Genomic DNA, 23,986 nt, shown 5'->3' with positions numbered 1-23,986 from the left:
GCATATGTGGAAATAATCAAATTATAGCCCGGAAGACGTATTCCTCTGTGACTGTGATATTCACGAAGAGTGCAGGCCAAGGGCTCAGCCACCAAGGCGTACAGTAACGGGGAGAGTGGGCACCCCTGCCGCGTGCCCATAGTTATTCGAATCGAGTTAGTGACCATGTTGCCAATTTTGATTGTGGCAGTGGGGGAATTGTATAGGACTCCTATCAATTGTAGAAATATGCCTTCCAACCCAAGTCTCGTCAGGACTTGATTCATGAATGACCATTCTACAGAATCAAACGCTTTTTCTATGTCAAGGAACACAGCGACTGCCTGTATATCTTGCCTGGTGTGTTGTATTGCCCTGAACACTGTTCTCAAGTTGTATGTCAGGTTCCGACAAGGGACAAACCCAGCTTGCTCAGGCGCAACGAGAAGAGGTACCAGCAGTGCCATACGATTGGCTAAAATGTTTGCATATATTTTCGTGTCAACGTTCAGGAGCGATAACGGGCGATACGATGAGCATTCAGTCGGCGGTTTATCAGGTTTTAATATTGTAACAATTAAAGCTTCCCTCATCGAGGGCGGCATCAGTCCGCTCTCACTCCTCGCATCAAGTGTTGTTAAATGCGGTGTTAGTAGGTTTCTAAATTCTTTGTAAGAGGAGAACGTCAAGCCATCGACCCCTGGAGCGCTACCAGACTTCATCCCCGCTAGAGCTGCGGTTATTTCCTCTGCCTCTAGAGGACGCATGAGATATTCCCTGTGCTCATTCGTCAACCAGGGTAGCTTGATATGTGCCACATAATCAAGGACTTTGGCGTCATTTCCCCAACACTCTGAGCTATATAGTGACCAGTAATACAGCTTCATTCTACTCTCTATCTCCTTCGGATCCATTAGTGATTCCCCTTCTTCATTATGCAGCTCAACAACCCCTGCCGTCTCTCTGTGTTTCATTAGTAGCGAGGCTAAGACCAAACCCAGTTGTTCTCCATCTTAATAATTTCGGACTATTGCATATTTTCCTAAATGTTTGATTTCTGAATCGGCTGTGTGTGTGTGGGAGCCCCAGAGTACACATTGAACAGACTGCAGCTGGTACAGAACTGCGCGGCCCGTACCTTACTGCAAATTCCCCGCAGAACCTCAGTTAGGGAGGCACTGACCAGCCTTCATTGGCTACCAGTACGAAAAAGAGTCTCTTTCAAAGCAATGTGTTTTGCCCACCAGGCCTTCTGGGACTCGGGCCCCAAAATCATGCGTAGCCTAGTCAGCCAATATCATCCAGGCAGAGACCTACGCTCTAGTCAGGCTTTCATGGCAATGGTCCCCAGAATTAAAAGGACTAGAGCAGGCGGAAGAATGTTCACCTTCAACGCCTCAAAAATCTGGAACTCCCTTCCCCTTCACCTGAGATCTAACCCCAACCTCGCCTCCTTCCGTAAACAACTAAAAACACATCTGTTCAAATCTCGGTAACAATTCAGCCCCTCCCCCCTCCTCCCAGTTCTGTTATCCTCACTACACCCCCCATCTGGTTCCTCTAGCGCTTGGACGCCCCAGGGCAGCAACCGCGCTGTATAAATCCATTTTCATTCATTCATTCATTCAGTAATGCTTGAAATTCCTCTTTTGCACTGTCGTCTGTGTTGTGTAGGAACCTTTGTTCTAGCGACTTTAGGCTGCTCTCCAAGTCCGAAAGTCGTTTTCGGAGCGCGGGGAGAACTCCTGAGTGTTTAGGCATAGCTATCCCTCTAATGTATACTTTAAAAGTCTACCATACCGCAGAGAAGGTGTCAACCGATCCTATGTTTATCTAAATAAATGTTTCTATGGCTTCCGATAGTTCAGCTGTAAATACAGTATCAAGTAGCGAGTATGGAGGGAAATGCCAAGTAAAGGGGGTATATGTTTCCATGGGGTGTCCATGACTAGCAGCACCGGTGAGTGTTCCTACCATAATGACATAGACCGATAGAGAGTCTCACATTGTAGCGGTAGCAAAGAACAGTACAGCATCACAGTTAAATGAATTATCCACCCTCGAAAGGACTTCGCTATCCATACTTGCCAACTATCTTAAATTTAGTCACGTATCACTACCGCTGATAAAAACTTCTGTAGGGAGCGTGATTTGCGCTATGTTTTAGTCATTTTCATCAAGGGTGCCCCCCTCTGCCCCTTGCGATCGATCCGAAGTAGTACCATGTTGCTGCTCCTTAGTGTATTCCTTGAGCGCTTTCTGCAGGGACTTGGGGTCCTGATAGATCTTTGTAACACCATTGATGGTAACTCGCATACATGCAGGATAAAGCATAGCGTACTCCAGTTCCTGGGCCCATAGCGCCTGCTTCATTGGGGCAAACTGTCTGCGTGCCTCTTGGACCCTGGCTGTGAAATCAGGGAACAGCAAGATCGCTGATCCCTCATATTGTAATGTTCCAAGTTCCCTGGTTTCTTGAGGGCCGCGTCCCTGTCTCTATAATTCAAGAACTTGGCAATGATTGAGTGCGGGGGCGCACCCGGGGGCGGTCTCGGGCCCAAAGATCGATGCGCATGTTCAATAACAAACAAAGCAGAAAAAGTGTCACAGCCCAGCAGTGAGACCAAAAGGGTTTCAGTAAAAGCTTCCATATTTCCGGTGGAAGTCAGTTCAGTTCAGTTCATAAGGCTTTATTCGGAGCTTAAACACAAAGTCCATAAAAGCACAAACATTACAATATAAAACAACATCGTTTTGACAAAATCAGTCGGACATTTAAAAAATACGTTAAAACAATTTTAAAATGACATACTAGGCCTTGCTTTGATGGCCCGAAGAAGAAAAGTGGCAGTAAAAAAACAGACATCGGGTGACGGGTTAAATAACAATTTCATGGTATCTTTTACAGTCCTAACTCCATACTTCTTAAAAACAGGTTTTAAAAAAGCTAAACGAAAATTCCCATAAAATGGACAAAACAATAAAAAGTACATGGTACTTTGTACGGTAGTATTATCACATGGGCAGGGACCAATCGGGTGTTTTCTAATGCTTGGGAATGCCACCAAATGGTGGACGATCCCAAAACGCAATCTTGTCAGTACGAACCTATGGGAGGGTCTGGAAACAAAACTCAAATACGGTTGGAACCCTGTCGTTTCACTAAAGCTTTCATAGAACCGACAGGTTGTTAAGTTACCACTGGCCCTCCCACGCTTCTCATTCCTATGGTTCATAAAAACAGATTTCAACTCATTTTTGTCAGACAAGAGGCAGCATAGTGATCCTCAATTACATTAAGATCATAGATCTCAGAAAAACTACCCGAAACAAATTTAACCCATGGAATCTTTAAATGGTTGTCAATAGAGAGACAGTCTTTAATAATAGCTCTATTTAGGGAGGTCTTTTCCTTTACCCAAATTGCGCGCCACAACATAAGTGGTCTAAGGGCAACGGAGTCTGAAAGATGTTGGATTCCAAACTCCCTGTGCACCAAATCGGTAGAAGCCGAAGTAGGTAGACTTAAAAGTCTTTTAAGGAAGAGATTTTCCTCCACTTGTAAACTTCCACTCGGAGCATACCCCCAAATACCAGCACCATAGAGAGTAATAGAAAGACACCTCATTTGGTAAATTTTCAACATGTCTTTGAGCCGTTTATCCCCTAATTTAGAAGCTGTTAGACCTGTCAGCCCTTTGGGTGGTCCCTCCTCATCATTATTTATTTTGTCCCACTTTTGCCTCAAACCCTGTTTGAATTTTTCCTTTTTGGGAACCACCAGACTTTTTCGTGTTGCTGCAGATTCAGGGAGCCATTTTAGCTACCCCTGAAACTTCTGTCTGAGGGCCTGGAGCACAAGATGGTGGCCACCTGTGACATCACCAGCATCCACTGGAACCTACCAGCACCTTCCAGAACATTCCAGGAGATTCCAGAACTCTGTGACGGTTGGAGGCCGTTTAGAATGTTGGGAGGATAAGAGAGGCAGTTGGCAGTTGGAGCTGGCAGTTGGCACCTGACTGGTGAAGAGAGAGGAGCACAACAGTGAAGGAGGAAGGAGTGAAGCAGCAGGGGTGGAAACTTGTGCCTGGAGTGGGGTCCATAAACCCACCCTTGATACTTGTCCCTACTGATGGATCCCAGCCTATAGCCCTGTGTGGGAAGAAGACAGAAGAAACTTATCCTAAGGACCTGGACAGCAGGAACAGGCCTTAGAACCAAGAAAACAGCAAGATTCTGACCTGAGAACTGGTTTCCCTGGAGTCCGGCGTCGAGTAGCCTGAAGACCTGGAGCCCGAGGTGGAGAAGCGGCGCTGACTGAAGTAGCAGACGTCGTACCCGGAGCCGCCTGAGGTCGTGAGAGGGCGCCGACGGAGGTCGTGAGGAATACCAGAGGTCGAGGAGGAAGTGAACCGAGGTCGAGCGAGCGGCGTCATCGGAGGAGTGAAGTCCGCCCTCCGGAGTCGTCGGAGACCGAGGTAGAGGAGCACCGGAGGTCGGGAGTGAGGATCGCACTCCGGAGTCGCCCGGAGCCTGTGAGGAGGAGCACCGGAGGTCGGGGGTGAGGATCGCACCCCGGAGTCGCCGGAAGTCGACATCGAGGCCAGGCCGGCCGACGTCATCGGAGCCGAGAGCGCCATCGGACCGGAGCCGCCCGAAGTCGACATCGTGAAGAGACTGCCCGACGCCGTCGAATCGGAGGTCGAGATCGAACCGAGGCCACCGACATCGGACCGGAACCGCCTGCCGGCGTCGTCAAAGAACTGACATTGTGCCGAGGCCGCCGAGACCGAACCGGAACCGCCTCACGGCGTCGACACGACTCCAGCGGCGTCGGAACATCAGAAAAAGGGCAGTAAGTGGAGTAGAGGGCGCCTAAGGCCCTGTGGAGACCTGAGAGACTGCTCTAAGGGGCTAGGGAGGTGCTGAAACCAACCTGACTGTGCAAGGGGTGAACTGGGACTAACCTAGAGAGGTTGTGTGGAGAGAGAAAGCCAGGGCACTGGTATTCCCCCCTTTGATCTACCTCAGCTTAGGCCTCAGCCTTGTCCCAGCCAGGGAGTAGCCCCCCCTCAAGCCTTCCACAACCCTACAAGCTGTGCCTGGGCCAAATCTGCCCTTAAGAATTGAAGTGTCATCTGATTACATGAGTGTTGCTGTATACTTTTAATTATTTATTGGGGGTACTGTATTTATTGAATTTTTACCTATTTATTGCTGCACTATATTTATAGGTCCACAGGACTTGAGGGTGTACAATATTTATTGGTACAGTATTTATTGCCTCAAAGTATTTAATTGTCTGTATATATTGCACTTGTATTTATGCCCTGTTATTTATGATCACCCCTATTTATTTCATCAAACAGCCAATATTTATTTGACCTGCACTAATTGAAACTTGTATATTGTGATTGACCTATTTATTTTTCCAATCAGCAACTAAGAGAAAAAGATAAAGAAAGAATATTTTCATAATTTTTACGGTGTAGAGTCGTTTTTGGAACGGATGCACGCATGGTTATTGTATGGGTATATTGTATGCTTAGCACTGCGCCTGTTTCCTGACCACTCGAGCCAAGCTACCACAGTGTGTCCGGAAGACCACCACCACCCTTTCAGAGTGGGAGTGGGCGTTTCCAACAGAAGCAAACTGAAACACCCCGTGGGCACTTTTCGCCATTCTAGCCCTAACATAGTTGATCTCACTGGACCAGCTACCTGATTTGGAGAAAGTAATACCTAGGTAGTTAAAAGAGTCCACCGTTTGGACCTTATGCCCTTCAATAAAAAATGAATGCGGTTTTTTACAACTCTTACCACACTCCATGACAAAAGTTTTTGAGTTGTTAATCTTCAACTTCCTATCCTTAATGAACAGGGAGAACCTGTCCATTAGGCGTTGAAGGCCGATAGGGGTCCTAGATAAAATAACGGCATCGTCTGCATAAAGTAAAACAGGGACGTGGGAGTCAAGGGTTTTAGGGGTGTCAGCCACTACGGTCTTTAAGACAGAGTCAACCTCATTAATAAAGAGTGTAAAAAGTAGGGGGGCGAGCACACACCCTTGCCTAATACCGCGTCTAATAGGAAACTTAGGGGTGCACTCCCCTCCCGGGCCGTAACGGACGCTAGATCTGAGATTGGCGTATAGCCGGGCCAAGAAATGAACAATGCCCTCCGGAGCCCCCATTTCTAGTAGTTTCTCCCATAAAATCTTATGGTTCACCACATCGAAGGCACTGCTCAAATCTGCAAAGCAGAGAAAAAGAGAACCTTTCTTGGCCTTCGTATACTTCCCTATAAGAAGTTCAAGGTTGAGGCACTGTTCTACTGTCCCTCGTCCCTTCCTGAAACCGTATTGGGAGTTTGCCAATATGTTATTAGAATCTGCCCATTCTTCAAGTCTAACCAGGAGCACCCTGCTCATGATTTTCACGGAGGAGTCTAGAAGGGAGATTGGACGGTAGTTCTTAACATCCCTCCTCTCTCCCTTCTTATAGATAGGTATTATAGTAGATTCCTCCCAGGAGGGTGGGACACCGAAACAGACCGCTGCGTTAAACACATTAGTTAACAACGGGCCCCAAATCTCTGGTTCTTTTTTGTAGACATCAATGGGCACCCGTCTGGCACCTGGGCCTTACCTCCCTTACTAGCAGAAATACTATCCTGGACCTCAGAAGTGGATATATCTAAAGGAATGACAGGCCAGTCACCTCGGCCTTCATCCAGAGATTTGTCCGAGTCGAAAATCATGGAGAAGTGGGAGACCCAACATTCTGCACTAACGTTTGCCGTCAGTTCAGGCGTCTCCTCATTCTTAAGAAAGGGACAATTAACTGTTGCCCAGAAAAGGGAGGAGTCCGAAGTTTCAGCCGCCTGGTCTAACTTGTCCCAAGCGTCTTGTCTTAGTTCGGCCTTCCTATTGTTAACTGCAGCCTGATAGGTGGCTCTAAGCTCCCTAACCAGAATTATATCCCTAGGTTTTGCAGCAAGTGCCTCTTTGAGACCCTTAAGTGCAATAGTGCTAGCATGGTCGAACCATCCCCTTTGCCTGCACGACTTTCCCTTAAGAAACATGGTAAATTTTGCATCAATAGTGATATTAATATTAATAAACTTGGGAATAATTACCTCTGTTAGTTCTTTACTCTCTAAAATAACGGAAATGTCGTTAACACATTTATTAATAATGGAGTTGGACAAGATATCAGCTTTATCCCCCTTCCACCTAATTCTAGTTCCGTTGGGACGGTGGGGTTCAATATTAGCTATTATGTTTGGTTTGGGGCCTAGTTTCGCCTTCCATAGTACGGCCTCCATGGTTAGGCAGTTATGGTCGCTAATTAGGTTATCAACTACCAGAGGGGCTGTACACCACGGGTTAAGGCTAGATGAAATGCAAACAAAATCAATCACCGTGTTTGCATTCCGGCCCGTGAATGTAGGGATGGTTTCACCAGAGGCACCTTTCAAGTTCTCCAATAATTCCAAATCATAAGACATCAAGATTTTGTTTAATGAATCTCCATAGGAATTGTGGGGAAAATGAGAAACGCCTTCCCCCCAGCAATTTACAAAACCACAAACCCTGTGGGCGGGGGATGGACACACAACAGTGTTAAAATCCCCTAGCCAAATGAAATCAAACACAACATTATTACCCGTGACTATATCTGCCAAAGCGGACTCTAAAGCGAAAACTACCTGCTGCCTGGTATTATCAAATACATTATTATAAAAATTGATTAAAAGGATGTTTCTACCCAGCTCCTGAAAAAGCCATAAAATCTGGGAGTGGACCCCAATGGTTACATATTTCTTAACAATAAGTGGTACATCCACGGAGACCAGAGTCAGAAGCCCACCCTTAGCTCTGCCCGAAGTGGAAGCCACAGCCGGCAAATGGTAAGATACAAAACCCAAATAGTTAATGGGGGCCAGACTCCAGGTTTCCTGAAAACAAATAATTTTAAAATTATTAATAAAATCAAACCATCCTAGACCTGTATCCTTTTGTAAGAGACCAGCAACATTCCAACAGGCGATAGAGCACCGACCCCTATTATCTAATATAATGGGTTTAGTTGGAACAACCCTGCCCCTATCGCCAGAGGTCGGTCTTACAATTCCACTATCCACTGGGACATCAATATGATTAACACTGGGGCCATTTAAGCCAATAGTCTCCACTGATTCAGAAGCCCCGTTGGCCATACTACACCTTCCCTCTCCCATGGGAATGATCACAGTCCCTGGAATCACCAAGGGTAGCCCCAGTCAGTCATTACAATCGAGGCCACTCAGGGGCTGAAATCTATTGAACGTGGGAATGGTAGGACCTGTACACAAATTCAAATCTCTGGACCTCCCTCGAAAACGCTCAGCATCAGGTTGAATATCAAAGTCTCTATAGAAGAACCCCAGGGGACGTAGAGAAATTCCTTCATCTCGTATAGGAAGAGATGCGGCTTTAATCAACACCGTGGAGGTAAGTTGTGGGTTTCGAAAATTAATAACGATACAATCCCCTCCACAAGTCTTGCGGGATTTGCCCACCCAATTGGTTCTTCTAGTGCTTAGAATATCCCCTGAAAGTGCTACGGGGAAACCACAGTGCCTATGAAGCCAATCCACGGTTTTATTTTTTAAAGAGGAGTGCGATTCATCAGACCCGTCATTGGTTAAAACTGCTACAAAAGGTGCACAGGACGGTGGTAGATCCGGCTGGGGGCTACTAGAACTGTTAAGATTTACATTGGGACCCATCTGCTTCCTTAGTGCTAAGCTAAAGGAAGGTTTAGCTTGGACCGGCAACTGCGGGAGAGGATTGGGCACAGCAGGAATTACTTCACAATCATTCCCAGATCTAAAGTTACTGCACACGGCCGTCGTTGGAACTGAAATGTGAGGGTTAAAAGGCACCACAGCGGGTCCAAGATCTTTGTCGACGGTATTTACTCCCTTTGCGGTATTTATGAATGTATCCACTAAACCTCCCAGTCTGGCTACTTCGTCAGAAATTGTAGCGAGTTTGGTCAATAGGGGTTTAACAAGTAGATCAAGCTTGGTCTCAATAGCATTAAGCAAAAAATCTAATTGCTCATTGTCCAAACTGATCGTGGGACCATCCAGTATCTTAATTTGGTCATGCTGAGTTTTAGGCAATAAGGGGTCAATTCTTTTAGCGGGGCGGTTCCCCCCTCGTTTGGGCTGATTGATCTTACTATTATTCCTGCATGAACGTATTAATCTTTATGGCCTTAGAGCCTGCACATTTGGGACTGTTGGGTCAGAAGAAATTTCTGCATCGGATTCTACTTCATTGGTGGGCACAGTAATGACAATTGCCTCACTCATGGTATCATTAGAATCAACCAAAATGGGACTGACCATTGGATTTGTCGAAACACTAAGATCAGAGATGGGGATTGACTGGGATGCTGGTCCAATAGGAGAAGAAGGGCACAGGCTTTGAGGCCCCGATCGTCCTAAGGACTTCCTCCTTTCCTGGTTGATTTTATCCACCATCTTTACCAAATAGTTATCCATAGTGGACAATACAGCCGCTGGTTTGGCTTTAGGCATTGATATGCCGGGCTGGGCCAGTACCAATAATCAAAAACAGATTAACACCACAACAATCAACAACCTGTAAACCGGTGCAATATATGGCTGCCCAGCACAGATAGTCACTTCAAGTTATACCACTATATGACACACTACCCCACCCTCGAGGCAATTACGTTACGGCGGATCACACAACCAATTAAGCAGGTTAACAGTAGACAATGTAAAGCCAAAAATTATGGCCCCCACCTACCCACTCCTGTCCCGGACTGTCACAGACTGTCCGCCCTTTGTCCGGGCTTCGTCCTGGGCGTCCCGCGGCGCGTCCAGCTCTGCAGAGGGTGGATGTTTTTGTATGAGCGGGAACCAATAGTCAAGGGTTATGGGCAGGAAGGCGGACCTCCGCGCAGGTGTGCTCACGCACGGACTCCTGGACAATGGAGTCCCGTGCGATGCTCTTTCCCGAGCACAACAGCGATGTCAGCGGCAGCAGTCCCTGGTTTCTACCCCTCCGGGGGTGACGAACAGCACAACCTGATTCTGGCCTCAGGTACGAAGCGGGACCGGTGGAAGTCGATTCGGGCAGGCCTGTAAGACGTATATTACTCCTTCGTGACCTAGCTTCAAGGTCCTCTGCCTTCTCCTGCAGCTGCGGTAGGGCTTTCCCCATCTGCTACTGTGTCGCATCCATCTCCATATGTGACTCCTCAACTTCAGTGATGCACCTGTCAGCCATGTCAATCCTCTCGGTGTGTTTATCAAGACGTTCCGACATGCGGTTGATGCGATAAACCAATGAGTCTATCTTACAGTCTATGGAGCTGAGACTGGATTGTATGGTGGCTAGTATTTGACAGAATTCCGCAGGCGTCTCCCTGCCCGCCGCTCTCTGCTCAGGGAGGGACTGAGTCTCATCTGTTTCACGATTCCTGGTTTTGCGCTGATCGAACTGCATCTTGGGTTGGAGTTTGTCTACCTTCCCCATAGCTGCCAGGGAAGTGCCTCAATGAATTTGCCCGAAGCAGCAGTAGAAGCAATGACTCAGCAGCCACAAGCCAGACCGGAGCAAGCAGTCCTGATAGAACACTGGAGTGGAGTTTCCACAGACAGGATAGCGAAACAGTGGGGAATTCGATGAAGAGCCTAGTGTTACCAGCCCCAATTTGGTGTACGCACCGGCATACTCTGGCAGAGGGTGCTCGAAGTAGATGTCCCCGGTCTACCAACCTCCCCTGCTGTATCAGATATGAGGAGCTATTGTTATCTAGGGTTGGAGAGCCCAGGGGAACCGGGCCATGCTGTTGGGCTAAACTCTCCTAAGGGCGTTGTTCACTGAGGCTCAGCAATGTTAACTGTGCATAGCGTCACACCTCTCCTCTGCGCAGTCAGTCTAGGGTCGATGTTGATCGCAAACTCTAGCAGACTGAGGAGCCACAGGTCGTCGTAGTATGCTGCGGCTTCCGCAATAGAGGTACGTGGCTGAGGGGGATACGATGTAGGTTCTAGTATGTTCAGCGCTGTTGTCTGAGGATATAGGTCACAGGGCCGCCGGGCCGCACCAACCACATTGAATCGGGCAGTGCGCCGGGGTGCTGCTACGATGTCTACGCGATGTGGATTATTCCTCTGACACGTAGTAACTTCAGTATCATTCCCGGTCGGGGAATCCAAAAGGCAAGGGGCTCCTGCCAAGTCCGGCGAGGGGGGGGAGCAGCATGCCGATACCTCGCGCGCCCCTCAACTGCCGATGCGGCTGTACTCTATTCTGCGGGGAGGCCGGCCGCCTCGCGAGCACTGATGACGGGGGAAGAAGTGAAAGACCCGCTGCTGGGGCAGGCAGCAGTCCCCCGATGCAGTCCGGGGAGCCAGCCAAGGCGTCCCCCCGCTTCAGGACCAGGCCGTGATCGGGGCCCACTTCAGTAGGCCGCGCAGCTCCTCATCACCGGTCTGCCGGGTCTGTTGCGCTGACAGAGGGGGGGTGACAGCAATTCTCCGCTAGCTCGGTTGCACCACTTGGCCGCAGGAGTCTGCCGCGTTCCCCCAGGAGGTCAGGGCATCTCGTCTTAGTCGGGATTCCGCTCTAGGCCTCGAAAGCGTAGCTCCACGCTTCAGTGCAGAGCGTAAGGGTCGAGCGGCTTTTCAGTGCCACAGCAGCACCAATTTTCGAAGTAGGGGCCTCAAATCAGCACCGATCGCTGCCATATAGTCTCCAATCCCATTGGCGCCCAGGTGCAGGCAAGGGAAATCACTGATTGCGCCAGGATATTTAAGGATAGTGTTATGGTGTGGCGGGGCTCAACTAAGAAGAGGCCATCTTGCTGAGCTTGCAAGCTACGCCCCCACGACCCCCTGTTTTATAATTTAAAAAAAATAAAAAGAGGCGCAATGCCCGGGGGGATGGGGTCTTTAAATAAAAATTTTAAAAACTTTTTAAAAAGGCTGGGCCCTGGGGGATGGGGACTTTGGGGCCAAAATCGGCCTGGGGAGGTGGGGCCACGCAGACCCCCTTCCCAGTATAAACAAAAAATAAACAGAAAGTACTTGAAATTTGTACGTATCATGCCCTGGGTCTCCATAGGGAATGAGATCAGTAGGTACAGAGTCTGTTCCAAAAATATCGTGCAGACCAGTTTATATGCTCTTCCTCCTCGGGATTTATTCTGAGGGGCAAAGTCTGGCTGTAGTGTCGGTGGCGCCGCATCCGGGGCAAAAGGTGGAGATGGCGGTGGTAGAGGCAGATGTGGCGCTGTCCAAGGTCTCTACTGGTAAGGTGTCATGTACCTGAGCACTCTGTCAAGACAATGTGGCGTCGGCACCGGACCAGTCGGAGCATCGCTAAAAGGCGTCAGATGCAAGAGCATGAAAGTTGGGAGCTGGTATGGGCTTGCAGGCCCCAAGGAACTTCAGTTGGCATTGAAGATAGAATACATGGCATTAAGGAATGCCACCAGGTCTGACCCTGGGGTTAGGAACTTGGGGAAGGCTGGCACCAAAGTCAGAATTAGGCAACCGCGCCAAAGGCTCTGGAAGGTTCAAATATCACTCTGGAGTGGAGTCCATTGGCGAGAGGCAAAGCAGGACTGCATGGAGGAGGAACCAGTCAAGTCAACTAACTCTGGCTCCAAGGACTAAGGCCCTGTAGGAGATGGAGAACAACAAGGAGGCTTACCTTCAGAGTGTTTCTTTGATTTCCTGCTGAGGAGGATGGAAACCCAGAGCGATTTCTTGACTGTTTGCAGCATCAATAGTCCTATCTAGCACTGGCCATTGAGAGTTTAGCTTCCCACTCTTTATGGCCTTAGGGTGTATGCTGAGGCAAGACAAGCAGGTCTGGGAGTCATAGTATGACCCCAGGCACCAAAGGTAAACTTCTTGGGGCCCTGTAATGGAGATCTGTCCTTCAAAGTGCCTGAAGGCTCTAAACCCCGAGTTTCTGGGAGGAGAGATGGTACTGCTAAATTAATTTTGTGTGAGGAATATCCTCAGCGAGAGTAAAGCTCCGGATCTGTTTCGAAGGCGTGGAAGAAAGGGAACTGACTCTGTTGCGCCGGGTCTGTCTTGGTGACGCTGCCAGACTTCACACTTTTGCCATCGACCAAGACCGATGCCCTCGACTGACTAACTGAGAGCTTTGATGTTTTTCCAGATCCAGTCTGATTCCTGGGATTGTTCTACAGGTGAAGAATCCACAGGTAGAAGTGCGCATCAAAAGTATACATCGAAACTCTCCAGACCCAAGGCCTACAAAGCCTATATTCAGATCAAAGTAAAAAGGTTGAGAATCAGAGCCCTGTAGATTAGTCAGATCTGCATTTTTTAACAGAATGGTTATGTGTTAACTGCAAGTATAACTAAGTACTCACAGAACATTATGAGGCCATTGCACTTCATGATATATTATTATTGAATAGTACATACACTTTATTAAATTATGCATACATGGGTTTATTCAAAATACTGAGCCTTACATCATTCTGGAAGCAAATCATCTCCTAGCTCCTCGTCTGCAAAATCATCATCATCAACCCGTTTTTTTGCAGCAGTCTTCGGCCTTTCCATTTGTGGGCCCAGCGGATCTATGTAGGAGGCATCTGAAATGGAAACACATTTAGTGTGATACACTAAGTGATCACTGACCATTGGTTATAAAAATAATTCATCACATTAGCTTTGACTATATATAAAGAGGATAAGTTGAAAGGAACTATGTGGTTCATATGGTCTTTTCCTTTCCTATATCTAGAGGCGGTGCAGAGCGACATTCTGTCCCATACACTGTCTTTGGCATTGAGGATTATGAATAATAAACTCATACCTACCGATCTTAAGATATATAAAAGCTCTTGTGCAAAATCACAATGGGCGCGGATTGCAGAAAAATCCTCAATCCTTGTAGGTTATTACATTTCTTATTCTTTGAATCTATCTCCCCTAACAAACTAAGACTCAGTAGGTGACCAGTAACATCTTGGAATGTGCCAGTCTTTACATGCTATACTGTAAGTGCCACTGGAGTCAAGTGGCAAGAGAGGACCAAATAATGAGGCAAAGCTTGCTAAATTATGCAGCACAAAAACACACATGATGTGGCGTAATGCAGCACATTTTGTGACAGTATTACTTTATTATTTTGTTATTTTTACCCATGATAACACAGTCTTAGCAAAAGTTTCACCTCATTAGTACTACTTTAAAACTCAAACACAGCAATAAGCCACTGTTGACCAGTCAAACTTGGTAAAAGGCCTTCCACTGACTGCAAAACCTGTCCCTGCATTCTTAGTAAACTTTGATTCGTTTGAGCTAGAAACAATTTCTTTGGATACATACTGTAAATCATGCAGCAGATGATTGAGTATGTGGTAAATACAGCAAATTCATAACTATGTAAACAACTCCATGGCCGCAGTAGTACTTTCCAGGACAAGGTACACGTTCCATGTTGACACTGACTGTTTAACAGGAAATAGGATTTTTAACAATTTTATGAATGGATCTTGTCCACTTCCAGTAAATATATTTATCCGTTTGTTCTACTAATTTCTTTTTGAGATTGGGGGGGTGGCTGTAACCCCTTCCAATAAACTCCTGTTCCACACCCTGTTGGAAGAGTGTCCTATTCAGATGTGTTCACAAGCTTGATTCGGACCATGTTAACCAAAGTGGGGCAAATGCCTAAGGGCATGCAGCAGGTTCTGAGCTCTAAAATGCATCCTTTGCCTCGCATCCATCGATCAAAGTAAATCCTGGATGCTCTTCCCATTGTTTCATCTCAGGCCCTGGGAACAAAACCGGTGCCCACTACCCAGCAGGGTTGGCGGAAAATTCTTGTGATTCTCCCTTACAAGATGTGTGCCTCCATGGGCATGCAGGAATCCTGCGTGTGTAACTGGGTGTACTGTGCATGCATTGTAGGACTAGGGGAATACTTTCAATGTCACCATGTAGAGTAAATGGAAACATGGAGCAAGGGAATTGTTAGAGTTTTCCATATCCCTATGGACAGGGAATCACTTCAACCATGCCCATACTAATTGAAAGCACAACAGCGCAGAGTGAATATCCAGGGGTTTTCCAGACAAGAGGAAGGGAGGTGGGAAAGGGATGAGATCTGCCAAAAGCAGCTCCATGGTGGCTGACCAGTTCACAAAGGCATTGGCATAGAGATAGCTATCTTGATGCCCAGTATGAACAGAACCAGTGACTGACAGCCTCATAACATTAGGAGGAAATACAGCAGTTGATGGTGATGGTGGGACTTGGGCAGAGGGTGGTAACCTAACAGTGCTGCATTGATATTTTGATGACTAATAAAAGGACATATTTAATAACTCACTTGACCCTGTTAGGAGAATGGTCAAACACTCTTTTTTTTAGCTAAATAAAGCCCTACATATTTAGCAATCAAAAGGGCTTCTTGGCTTTCAAGGTTACCTAGGAGGTCTCAGTTCTCAGAATTCAACACCCGATGAACACAGCAGACTTTAGAAAACGGAAAAACAAGATTCCTTTCTAAGGTGCCACCAGCAGCAGGGGATGCTAGACTGTCAGTACAAACAGCAAACTGTGCCTGCACGACTGGGATAGAAATGATGACAAATGTCACTTTGCATTCTATCATTCTTTGAAGCAGTTAGCACCAGAGGATTGTCACTTCTTCTTCATATGTATGTGCAAATGTGATAGCTGTATTGGGCAAACCTAGGTGAAAGGCAGCGGAACGCTGTACAGGGTCCAAGTTTGGCTGTCATTCCATAGTTATGAGGTGAAGAATATTGCACTCAGATTGATAAGGTTTTGGAAAGCTGAAACCTTAGTAGAGTAAAATGCAGACATCTGGTATTGCTCTTTGAAGCAAATTAATTATAAATAAAACTTTTCCTGGGGAAGTTGGTTGCACAGGAGGTAAGGAGGTACATTTTTCTGAACAGTATCCATTAGCACATTATGTTTAACTTCTCACAGGTAACAGTTACAAATTCCTCAATTCCTGGAGTTTGCCTCGTCACTTCAACACTGCCAACGATTCGAAAATATTAACAGTCACAAGAATCTCATTCTGTCCTGTTTGCTCTTGTACCATATTGCTGTGTCTTGTCTGTTAAGATCTACACCTTTGCAGTTACACTATAAAAACACGAATAAATCATAGGGCTGCAGTGAGGTCCAAAATGCTTGTATACAGTTTTGTCTCAATCAGAGACAAAAGCTAACTGTCCATTATGCTTAAATACAGTTTTGTCTCCATCCGATCAAACTGATTTACACATACTTACTTTTTGCTTCTTTTTCAATACAGTGCAGAAATCAACAGTCAGTTCCATAGGATGTGGTGACTTGGTGAGCAATACCTACTATACTAAGAAATGGAAGTGCCATCTAATTTCTACCTGTAAGTATCGATATTGTTTCTTCTCAGAGCCCTTCTTCTTGCACCGCCGCGGAGGACACAGCCATAATATGCTTCTGAGTAATGGATAAAACCTTCAACTGATAAACTGAGCATGACCTGCACAGGACAGTGTGAACATAGCTCGGAAATATTTTCATATAAAGTGTACCATCTATGAAGGTGGCTGAAAGCCAGTCAAGTACCGGGCAGCTTTTAGACCAGATACAAGGGAAATGTAACATTTTCCTCCACATGCTCCAGCCTGCCAGTGGTGCTGGCCTTGCAAGTGCAAATAAGCCTACAGACAATTGTCTGATTTAAACTCTTGCAAGAAATTGAAGTATAATTCATGTTCTCCATGGTGGGTAAGTATATAACTTTTGAAACCTTTGAATTTACATATATATATATTATATTCGCCCCTTAGCATTATGGTAAATGCAGATTGTAGTGCACGCTTACTTTGCTGAGCAGGCTGCCACAATTCTTACAGTTCTCAGTACCTCTCACAGGAACATCTCCACTAGCTCGTCAGCTCAATGGCTCAAGGGAGTCTTTTTAAACAGGAAGGGGTGAGAGCACACTGCTGACCTCCCAGCACAGTTCGCCCCTTAGCATTATGGTACAGTTAGTACAGTTTGTAGTGCACGCTTACTTGGTATTTTGCTGGAGTGTTCCACCAAAGTTGGTGCAGATTAGTGTTGTCATCTCTAGACACATGTGTTTCTGGATTTTATCCGTCATCAGTAGAGATCAAAAAACGATTTTCTTCTGGGGTTGCTGAGAAGGCTGCCACAATTCTTACAGGTCTCAGTACCTTTCACAGGCGCACAGGTGCATCTCCACTAGCTCGTCAGCTCAATGGCTCAAGGGAGCCTTTTTAAACAGGAAGGGGTGGGAGCACACTGCTGACCTCCCAGCACAGTTTGCCCCTTAGCATTATGGTAAATGCAGTTTGCAGTGCACGCTTACTTGGTATTTTGCTGGAGTGTTCCACCAAAGTTGGTGCAGATTAGTGCTGTCATCTCTAGACACGTGTTTCTGGATTATATATCTGCAAATATTGTGGAACAAAATGTTGGAATGTTGGGGGGGGCGTTACACAGACAAAATGGCATGTCAAAGTATTCAAAATGCCTGTTTCGGGCATTGAAGACCGCCTTTCCCTCATCTCCTGGTCTGATTCTAACCAAATTAGAAGTGCCTCTCAAATCCAACTGGGAAACTATCATTGCGGGTCTGATGTGATCTAGAAGGACTGATATGAGAAGTAACAGGTATCTATTGTGAACTATAGCTGCAGTCATTCTCTGTGGTCAATGAATGGCTGGTAATTCCCTGCTGGTTTTGCGATGGAGAAGGGAGGAGCACCAGTCGAAGAGGTAGAATGTTGAATACATTTTTTTGTTGTAGATTTTGCTTTAAATGATAATCACAATTCTTTCACTGTGAGCCAATAGATTTACCCAAGAGAGCTTTTAGCTTCCGGAGAAAGGTCAATCGACAATAATATGGCTGGTGTGATGGTAACTGGTCTGCCCCATTCTTACTGAGCACCTCTTTGAAGTCTTAATAAGAATCTGTGATAGAGATTGAAGGACAAGCCATGTATTAGGGCTACACAAGTTAAGGACACTTCTTTTATTTTTGGAACCTTTTTATTATGCTGTGAACAAGGAAAGCTAGCAAAACATATTGTCACTGATAGAGCACACAATTCAGAAATTGGTGTTTCATACATAATGGAAACTGAGCTGACACACTGACAACCTGCCAGATCAGTCGAGATCCCTGTATTCCTTCCATTGGACCCATATATTTTCCAACTTTCGTGGGCAACCTATGCCTTTATGTATCCTGCATTCAGCCTGCATACACCAATTTATTCCTTTCTACCACTATGACTGCTCCACCATTTATAGGCAGTGTCTCTTCGAATCATGATAAGGGCCACATTACAGTACAGAACAGTAGCGTGTCTAGACAGTGCCCCCCTCCCCTCCATCCCCAGTGTGCCCAACTTCTGGGTCAACTCCGCTGGCACGTCTGTGACCGTGGAGAGGCAATCTCCCACTACGTTCCCTGTAAGCTGACTAAGTGCGCATGGAGCTTATATTTTCCTGTGCCCAAGTGTTCTGTGGAAGCGTGCAGACCAGAGAGATTGCGCCAGCTGCTTGTTTAAGAAGACAGGCAGCATAGATGCCTCTTTTCGGTGCGAGGCAAGTCCATTAAAATATAGGTACGCTGCTGGATCAGGGATAAAATAACAACTGATAAAGAAAATAATAAATATATAAAGAAGCCGTGCTGCCTTCAGTCAAAATTTTACTGCAGAATCAGGCACTCTCCCCAAGCCCCGCTGTCTTCCCCAGATTTCAGCTCTTTTGGATGTCCTCTGTCTCAAGGAAGTTCAGAGATCTGTTGTTAACAACACAGCAGTGATTTCTTAAAGGGAATAAGGCATGGGTAGATAACTACTGAGCAAGCCGACGGATAAGAAGTACTGCACTTAGGATATGAAGAAAAAACCTACTGACAAGATGCCCTATAGAAAATGGAAAGGATTTCTGAAGGAAATGAGGCTGCTGATAGAAGACGACCAAGGAGAGACAGCAACATTGCAAGATACAGTGCAACTTGAATTTCAGTAAATGCATGGGAAATACTCAACTATACAGGGCATTTAAGTATGATTCTTTCATGGAATGTCATGCTCAAGCGGGTGCTAGTTCGAAGTCATACTGAAATTACATTTTATTCTATTTTTATGTGCAAAAGGCAAAGTGAATTATTTATGGGAGTTAGAAAATGTTTAAATTACTACCCAACAGAATGGCTCAAAGGACTGAAACTTCTGTTACACTCACAAAGAAACAAATGCATGCAGTTCTGGTTATATGGAGGCCTGGGCGAAGTTTCAATTATGCAGGTGTAATTTCAGGAATTTCGCGTTTTGGTTGATATGCAAAATTCCCTACATTACCCCATTACACCAAATCTTTTTTTTTTTTTTTTTTTAAAGTTTTTATTGAAATTAGACAAATCAAATAATACAGATTTTGCGGCTGTGCGATACACAAATAACCAATCAGTAGCAGCGTTGTGACATTTCCGGTCCTGAGATAAACAATACCACATCATGAATGCAACCGACAACAAGACCCCATCTACCAATCCATCATCAACACTTGCCCGAACCTGAACCAAGGGGGTCCCTGACCCGTGAGCTGATTCCAGGGTACTAAAGGCGTCCCCCTCCCCTGCCCTCATTTCTAACATGGGAAAACGCCACGCGGCGTACAGTACCTGACCCCAGGAGCTTAATATCCCCGCGTCAACACCCCAGCAGGACCCCTACATCTTCGTAATAGTGGGTTGGTACGACCTACCCCACTCCAGTGGGAGCTATTCCGGGATTCGGGGATGGCGGGGTCGAGTCAGGCAAGCCTGCAATGTATGTTTTATAAGGGCCCCAGATGTCCCTAGGACGCGCTATCGTTGGGAGGAGACTAGAGTAGATCTCGCTATTCGTGCTGCAGAAAGCCATGGCTGTAAGCCATGTCTTGGACGTGGGAGCTGTCTTCCTCCCCCAGTGCTTTGCTATCTCCCGCTTGGCCAGAAGAAGCCCTAGAGAGGCCAGTTTACGGACATTCTTTGGGAAATTGACCGTATAACCCAACAGTGCGACCTCCGGAGTGGGAATGAGTGTAAGCCCTAGCATCTCTTCTAGGATCTTGTGAACCTGAGCCCAGAATGTCTGCAGTCTCGGACACGTCCAGGCCATGTGTGCAAAATCGGCATGTGGTGCAGCGCATGCGTGCGGCCGCGCGGGATCAATGGCGTGGAGTCTAACCGGGGTCATATACCAACGGCGTAGGAATTTATAATGTAGGAGTTTGTGGCGGCTATTCAATGACACTGTGTCGGTGACCTTGCAACATGCCGTCCATTGTTCGTCCGTGATAGGCCTACCAAGGTCTGTCCCCCACTCCTCCCGCGCACGATCATCCGCACAGGGGACCCGCGCCGCGCACGCCCTGTACAGCTTGGAAACAATATGTGCCCCCGTATCGGCGTCAATCAGGATGGTGAGAGGTTCAAGGGAGGCCGGCTCGAGGGGGAATCCCTGAATCTCCGCCCGGGCGGCGCAATAGAGCCGGCGAAGAACGAACCGGTCCATGAATGTAGCGTCACTTAATCGCGTGTCCTCTGACGCCGAGAAAATGTGCCCACCCGGGTACAAGTCCCCGATCCTGGTGAGGTCAAATTTCGTCAACGTTCGTCGCACTAGTGCTTCATCCGTGCCAGGCAACAGCCCAGGGTTGGGTATCGGGAGGGAAGACGAATACAGCAGAGGCTGAGCCAGATAGCGCGAGAGCCTGTTCCATGCCCAGCTGGTGGTAGACACAGTTTGAATGTCCTTTGGGTCTCTGGGGACACCTTTGGGCAACACCGTCGACAGGCGACCCGGGAGGACAAAGTCCGCCTCTGGGCGAAGGAATGGGATCCGAGCATCAGGGTGATACCAGGCATAGGCATGTGCACACTGAGCGACTAGATAGTATAAATATAAATCCGGCACTCCAAGGCCGCCACGCTCTTGTAGGAGTGTGAGGGTCGCCCAGCGGATCCGGGGGCGTTTCCCGCCCCAGACCAGCCTAATCAGGAGGGACAACAGTGTGGAGAAGAAGGCCCGGGTCAGAGGGATAGGGATGTTATTGAAAAGATACAAGAATTTGGGGAGCACTATCATTTTAAGAATAGCTATCCTGGCGGACATAGAGAGCGGGAGCCGCAACCAGCCATCCACCTGAGTCTCCAGCCGCGCAATCGCGCGGCCATAGTTGAGGCGGATGATCTCGTCCGTGTTCAAATGTATTTGTATGCCCAAGTATCGCACCGAGTCTGAGCACCACTCAAGAGGGAACTCACATTGCCATGGGGAGGTGCCGATAGTCAGTGGGAAGATGATGGACTTATGCCAGTTTATGCCCAGGCCCGAATGGCTACCGAAACGAAGGATCTCATGTATCAAGGGGGCCAGGTTGGCCTGCGGCTCCCTGACATACAGGATTGTGTCATCGGCATAAAGAGAGGCCAGCAATGGGCCCGTCCGAAACTGGAGACCCCTGTGGAGGTGCCGCTCTTGGAAATGCCGAATCAGGGGGTCCATAGCCAAAATGAACAAGAGCGGTGAAAGCGGGCAGCCCTGCCGCGTACCGCGCGTGAGTGAGAATGGGCGAGAGAGCGTGCCGTTGAGACGCAAACGGGCCGTAGGGCGACTATAAAGGAGTCTGACGGTCGCCAGGAAGTTCGTGGGCATGCCCATGCGCTCCATGACGGAAAGAAAGAAAGGCCACTCCAAAGAATCGAACGCTTTTTCGGTGTCTAGGAGGATCGCTGCAGCCGGAGTGGTCGGGTTAATTCTGTGCAGAACCGTGAAGAGCGTACGCAAATTAAGCGACGTCGAACGGCGGGGGACAAAGCCGGACTGTGCGGGCGATATAATGAATTCCATCAGCTGGGAAAGCCTGTTGGCCACTATTTTGGCCAAGATCTTATAGTCAGTGTTTAAGAGGGAGAGGGGTCTGTACGACCCACACAAGGTAGGGTCCTTATTCGGCTTCGGGAGCAGCACAATGACCGCCTCACTAAGAGTTGGCGGGAGGGAGCCACGTTCCAAGGCCTCCGCATACACCTCTATTAGCTTGGGCGCCAGCAGATCCGAAAAGGCCTTGTAGAAGTCAGCGGAGAAGCCATCAAGGCCCGGGGCAGAAGAGCCCCGGAGCACTTTGATCGCCCCCCGCACCTCCGCCACAGTTATAGGTTCCGCCATGAACTCCTGCATGCCCCTATCCAGGAACACAAGGGCGATTTCCGATAAATAGGCCGCACGCGCGGCCGCGGAGTCACCCAACTTGGTGGTGTATAGATCTGTGTAGTAGGCCAGGAACTCGTCCCGGATCTCAGCGGGCGTTGTGCGGAGCTCCCGTCCGTGCCCCGCACCTCGGCGATCAGGGACTTGCTGTATGGTGGTCGCAAGGCCTGCGCTAGCGTGCGCCCTGGTCTGTCCCCCTCTCCATACCTACGCGCAACCTGGTATTTCCCCAGATACAGGATCTCCCTGTCCGCGGCCTCCCGGAAGTCAGATAACAGTCTTAAGCGCCTGGTGAATACCTCGTCCGCGGGTGCCTGCTGCGCCTCAGTGTCTAGCGCGTCTAGCTGTGTCTCCAGTTGTGTTATCGTGGCGCGCAATACTTTCAGGACCCCCGCGTGCTTAGCAATGCAGACCCCTCTGATGTATGCCTTGAACCCATCCCAGAGCACTGCCCACGAGTCCACCGAGCCAGTATTTATGGTGAAGTAGTCCTCTATCGCCTCGGAAACCTCGTGCACAAAAAGGTCATCCAGCAGCGCCCTCCCAGGGAAGCGCCACTGCCGCTCAAACCCCTCCGGTCGAGGAACGTCTAAGCCAAGCAGGACTGGGGAGTGGTCCGAGTACGTTCTCGGGAACGTCCTCAACGCGCGGAACCAAGGGGACAGGCCCGGGGAGAGGAGCCAGTAGTCAATTCTGGTCCAAGTGTTGTGCTGCCCTGAAACCCCATTACACCAAATCTCATAACTACTCAGAGAACACTTTCTCATTACAAAATAGCTCTTAATGCTAAATTTGTAATTCATATAATTTTTCTGATATTTCGCATAGTTACGGAAAGACAATGATGAGAATTTCGCACACTGCTATTTAGTTTTAAATATTTACAGTAGGCACCGAATAACCAACTGAATGGTGAACTATGATAGGAATTTGGGAACTGCAAATTACACAATAGTCTCAGCAAACATTTTGGAAAGTATCATGGGATGATTCAATCTTATGGCCAGCTTTTTACATACAGATCTCTGTAGCACGCACCCTTTCGTACTGAGCTAGCTTGACAGTATTATACATTTAAATTGTAGTGGTCAACTCAGCCTTTCATTCTGCTAAAAGTTAATAAAGGAGCATTTACAAACGTAAAAATAGAAAACGGTGCTTTATAGAGTCATGCTACTCCACATGGGCATGGTGTATACTGTTTATTTTCCTTTAAACAAAAGTGGCAAACAGTTATAATATAAACCTCAACAGTTTGCAAGGATGGCAGTATCTAAAGGAAGCAGCAGTGTGAATGTGAACACAGAAGGAGGAGGAGGCAGCCTCCTGGGTGGGCAGGCAGTGGCTTTGGAGGTATGATGGCCTTTGAAATTACATGAAAACTCTCATACCACATAATTAGGCTTTCCTGTTTTCAGTTTCTATTTTTGGTAAATTCTGGTGGGGTTTTTTCAGTGTTTTCAAGGGATTTCAATTCCTTAAAAAAAACAGTCGTTATCAGTGGTTACACATTTTCGTGCCATTAAAAACAACAGAAACAGTGTTTTTCCGGTGTTTATGGAAAGTTTTGCTTTTATTATTGCTTGCTTTCTACACTGATTGTGCATGGTATATAGACACTGTCCGTACAGTGTATATGAGGTCCACATAAATGTTTGCAA

At 47.3% G+C, this 23,986-nt stretch overlaps 1 protein-coding gene across 3 annotated transcripts in view; it reads right to left on the bottom strand.

The window, feature by feature from the left end:
* The window catches only part of IFT88 (intraflagellar transport 88), a 537,246-nt gene that overhangs the window by 23,567 nt on the left and 489,693 nt on the right, over nucleotides 1–23,986 (bottom strand). For all 3 annotated transcript variants that reach the window (XM_085621562.1, XM_085621564.1, XM_085621563.1), the window contains one exon: nucleotides 13,524–13,646. In XM_085621562.1, the coding sequence (XP_085477688.1) occupies nucleotides 13,525–13,646 (122 nt within the window). In that variant the 3' untranslated portion in view covers nucleotide 13,524. The remainder of the gene's footprint in view (nucleotides 1–13,523; nucleotides 13,647–23,986) is intronic.

This window comes from Triturus cristatus, chromosome 8, assembly GCF_964204655.1.
Source record: "Triturus cristatus chromosome 8, aTriCri1.1, whole genome shotgun sequence".
Lineage (NCBI taxonomy): Eukaryota > Metazoa > Chordata > Amphibia > Caudata > Salamandridae > Triturus > Triturus cristatus.
This window is presented reverse-complemented; position numbering and strand designations above follow the sequence as displayed.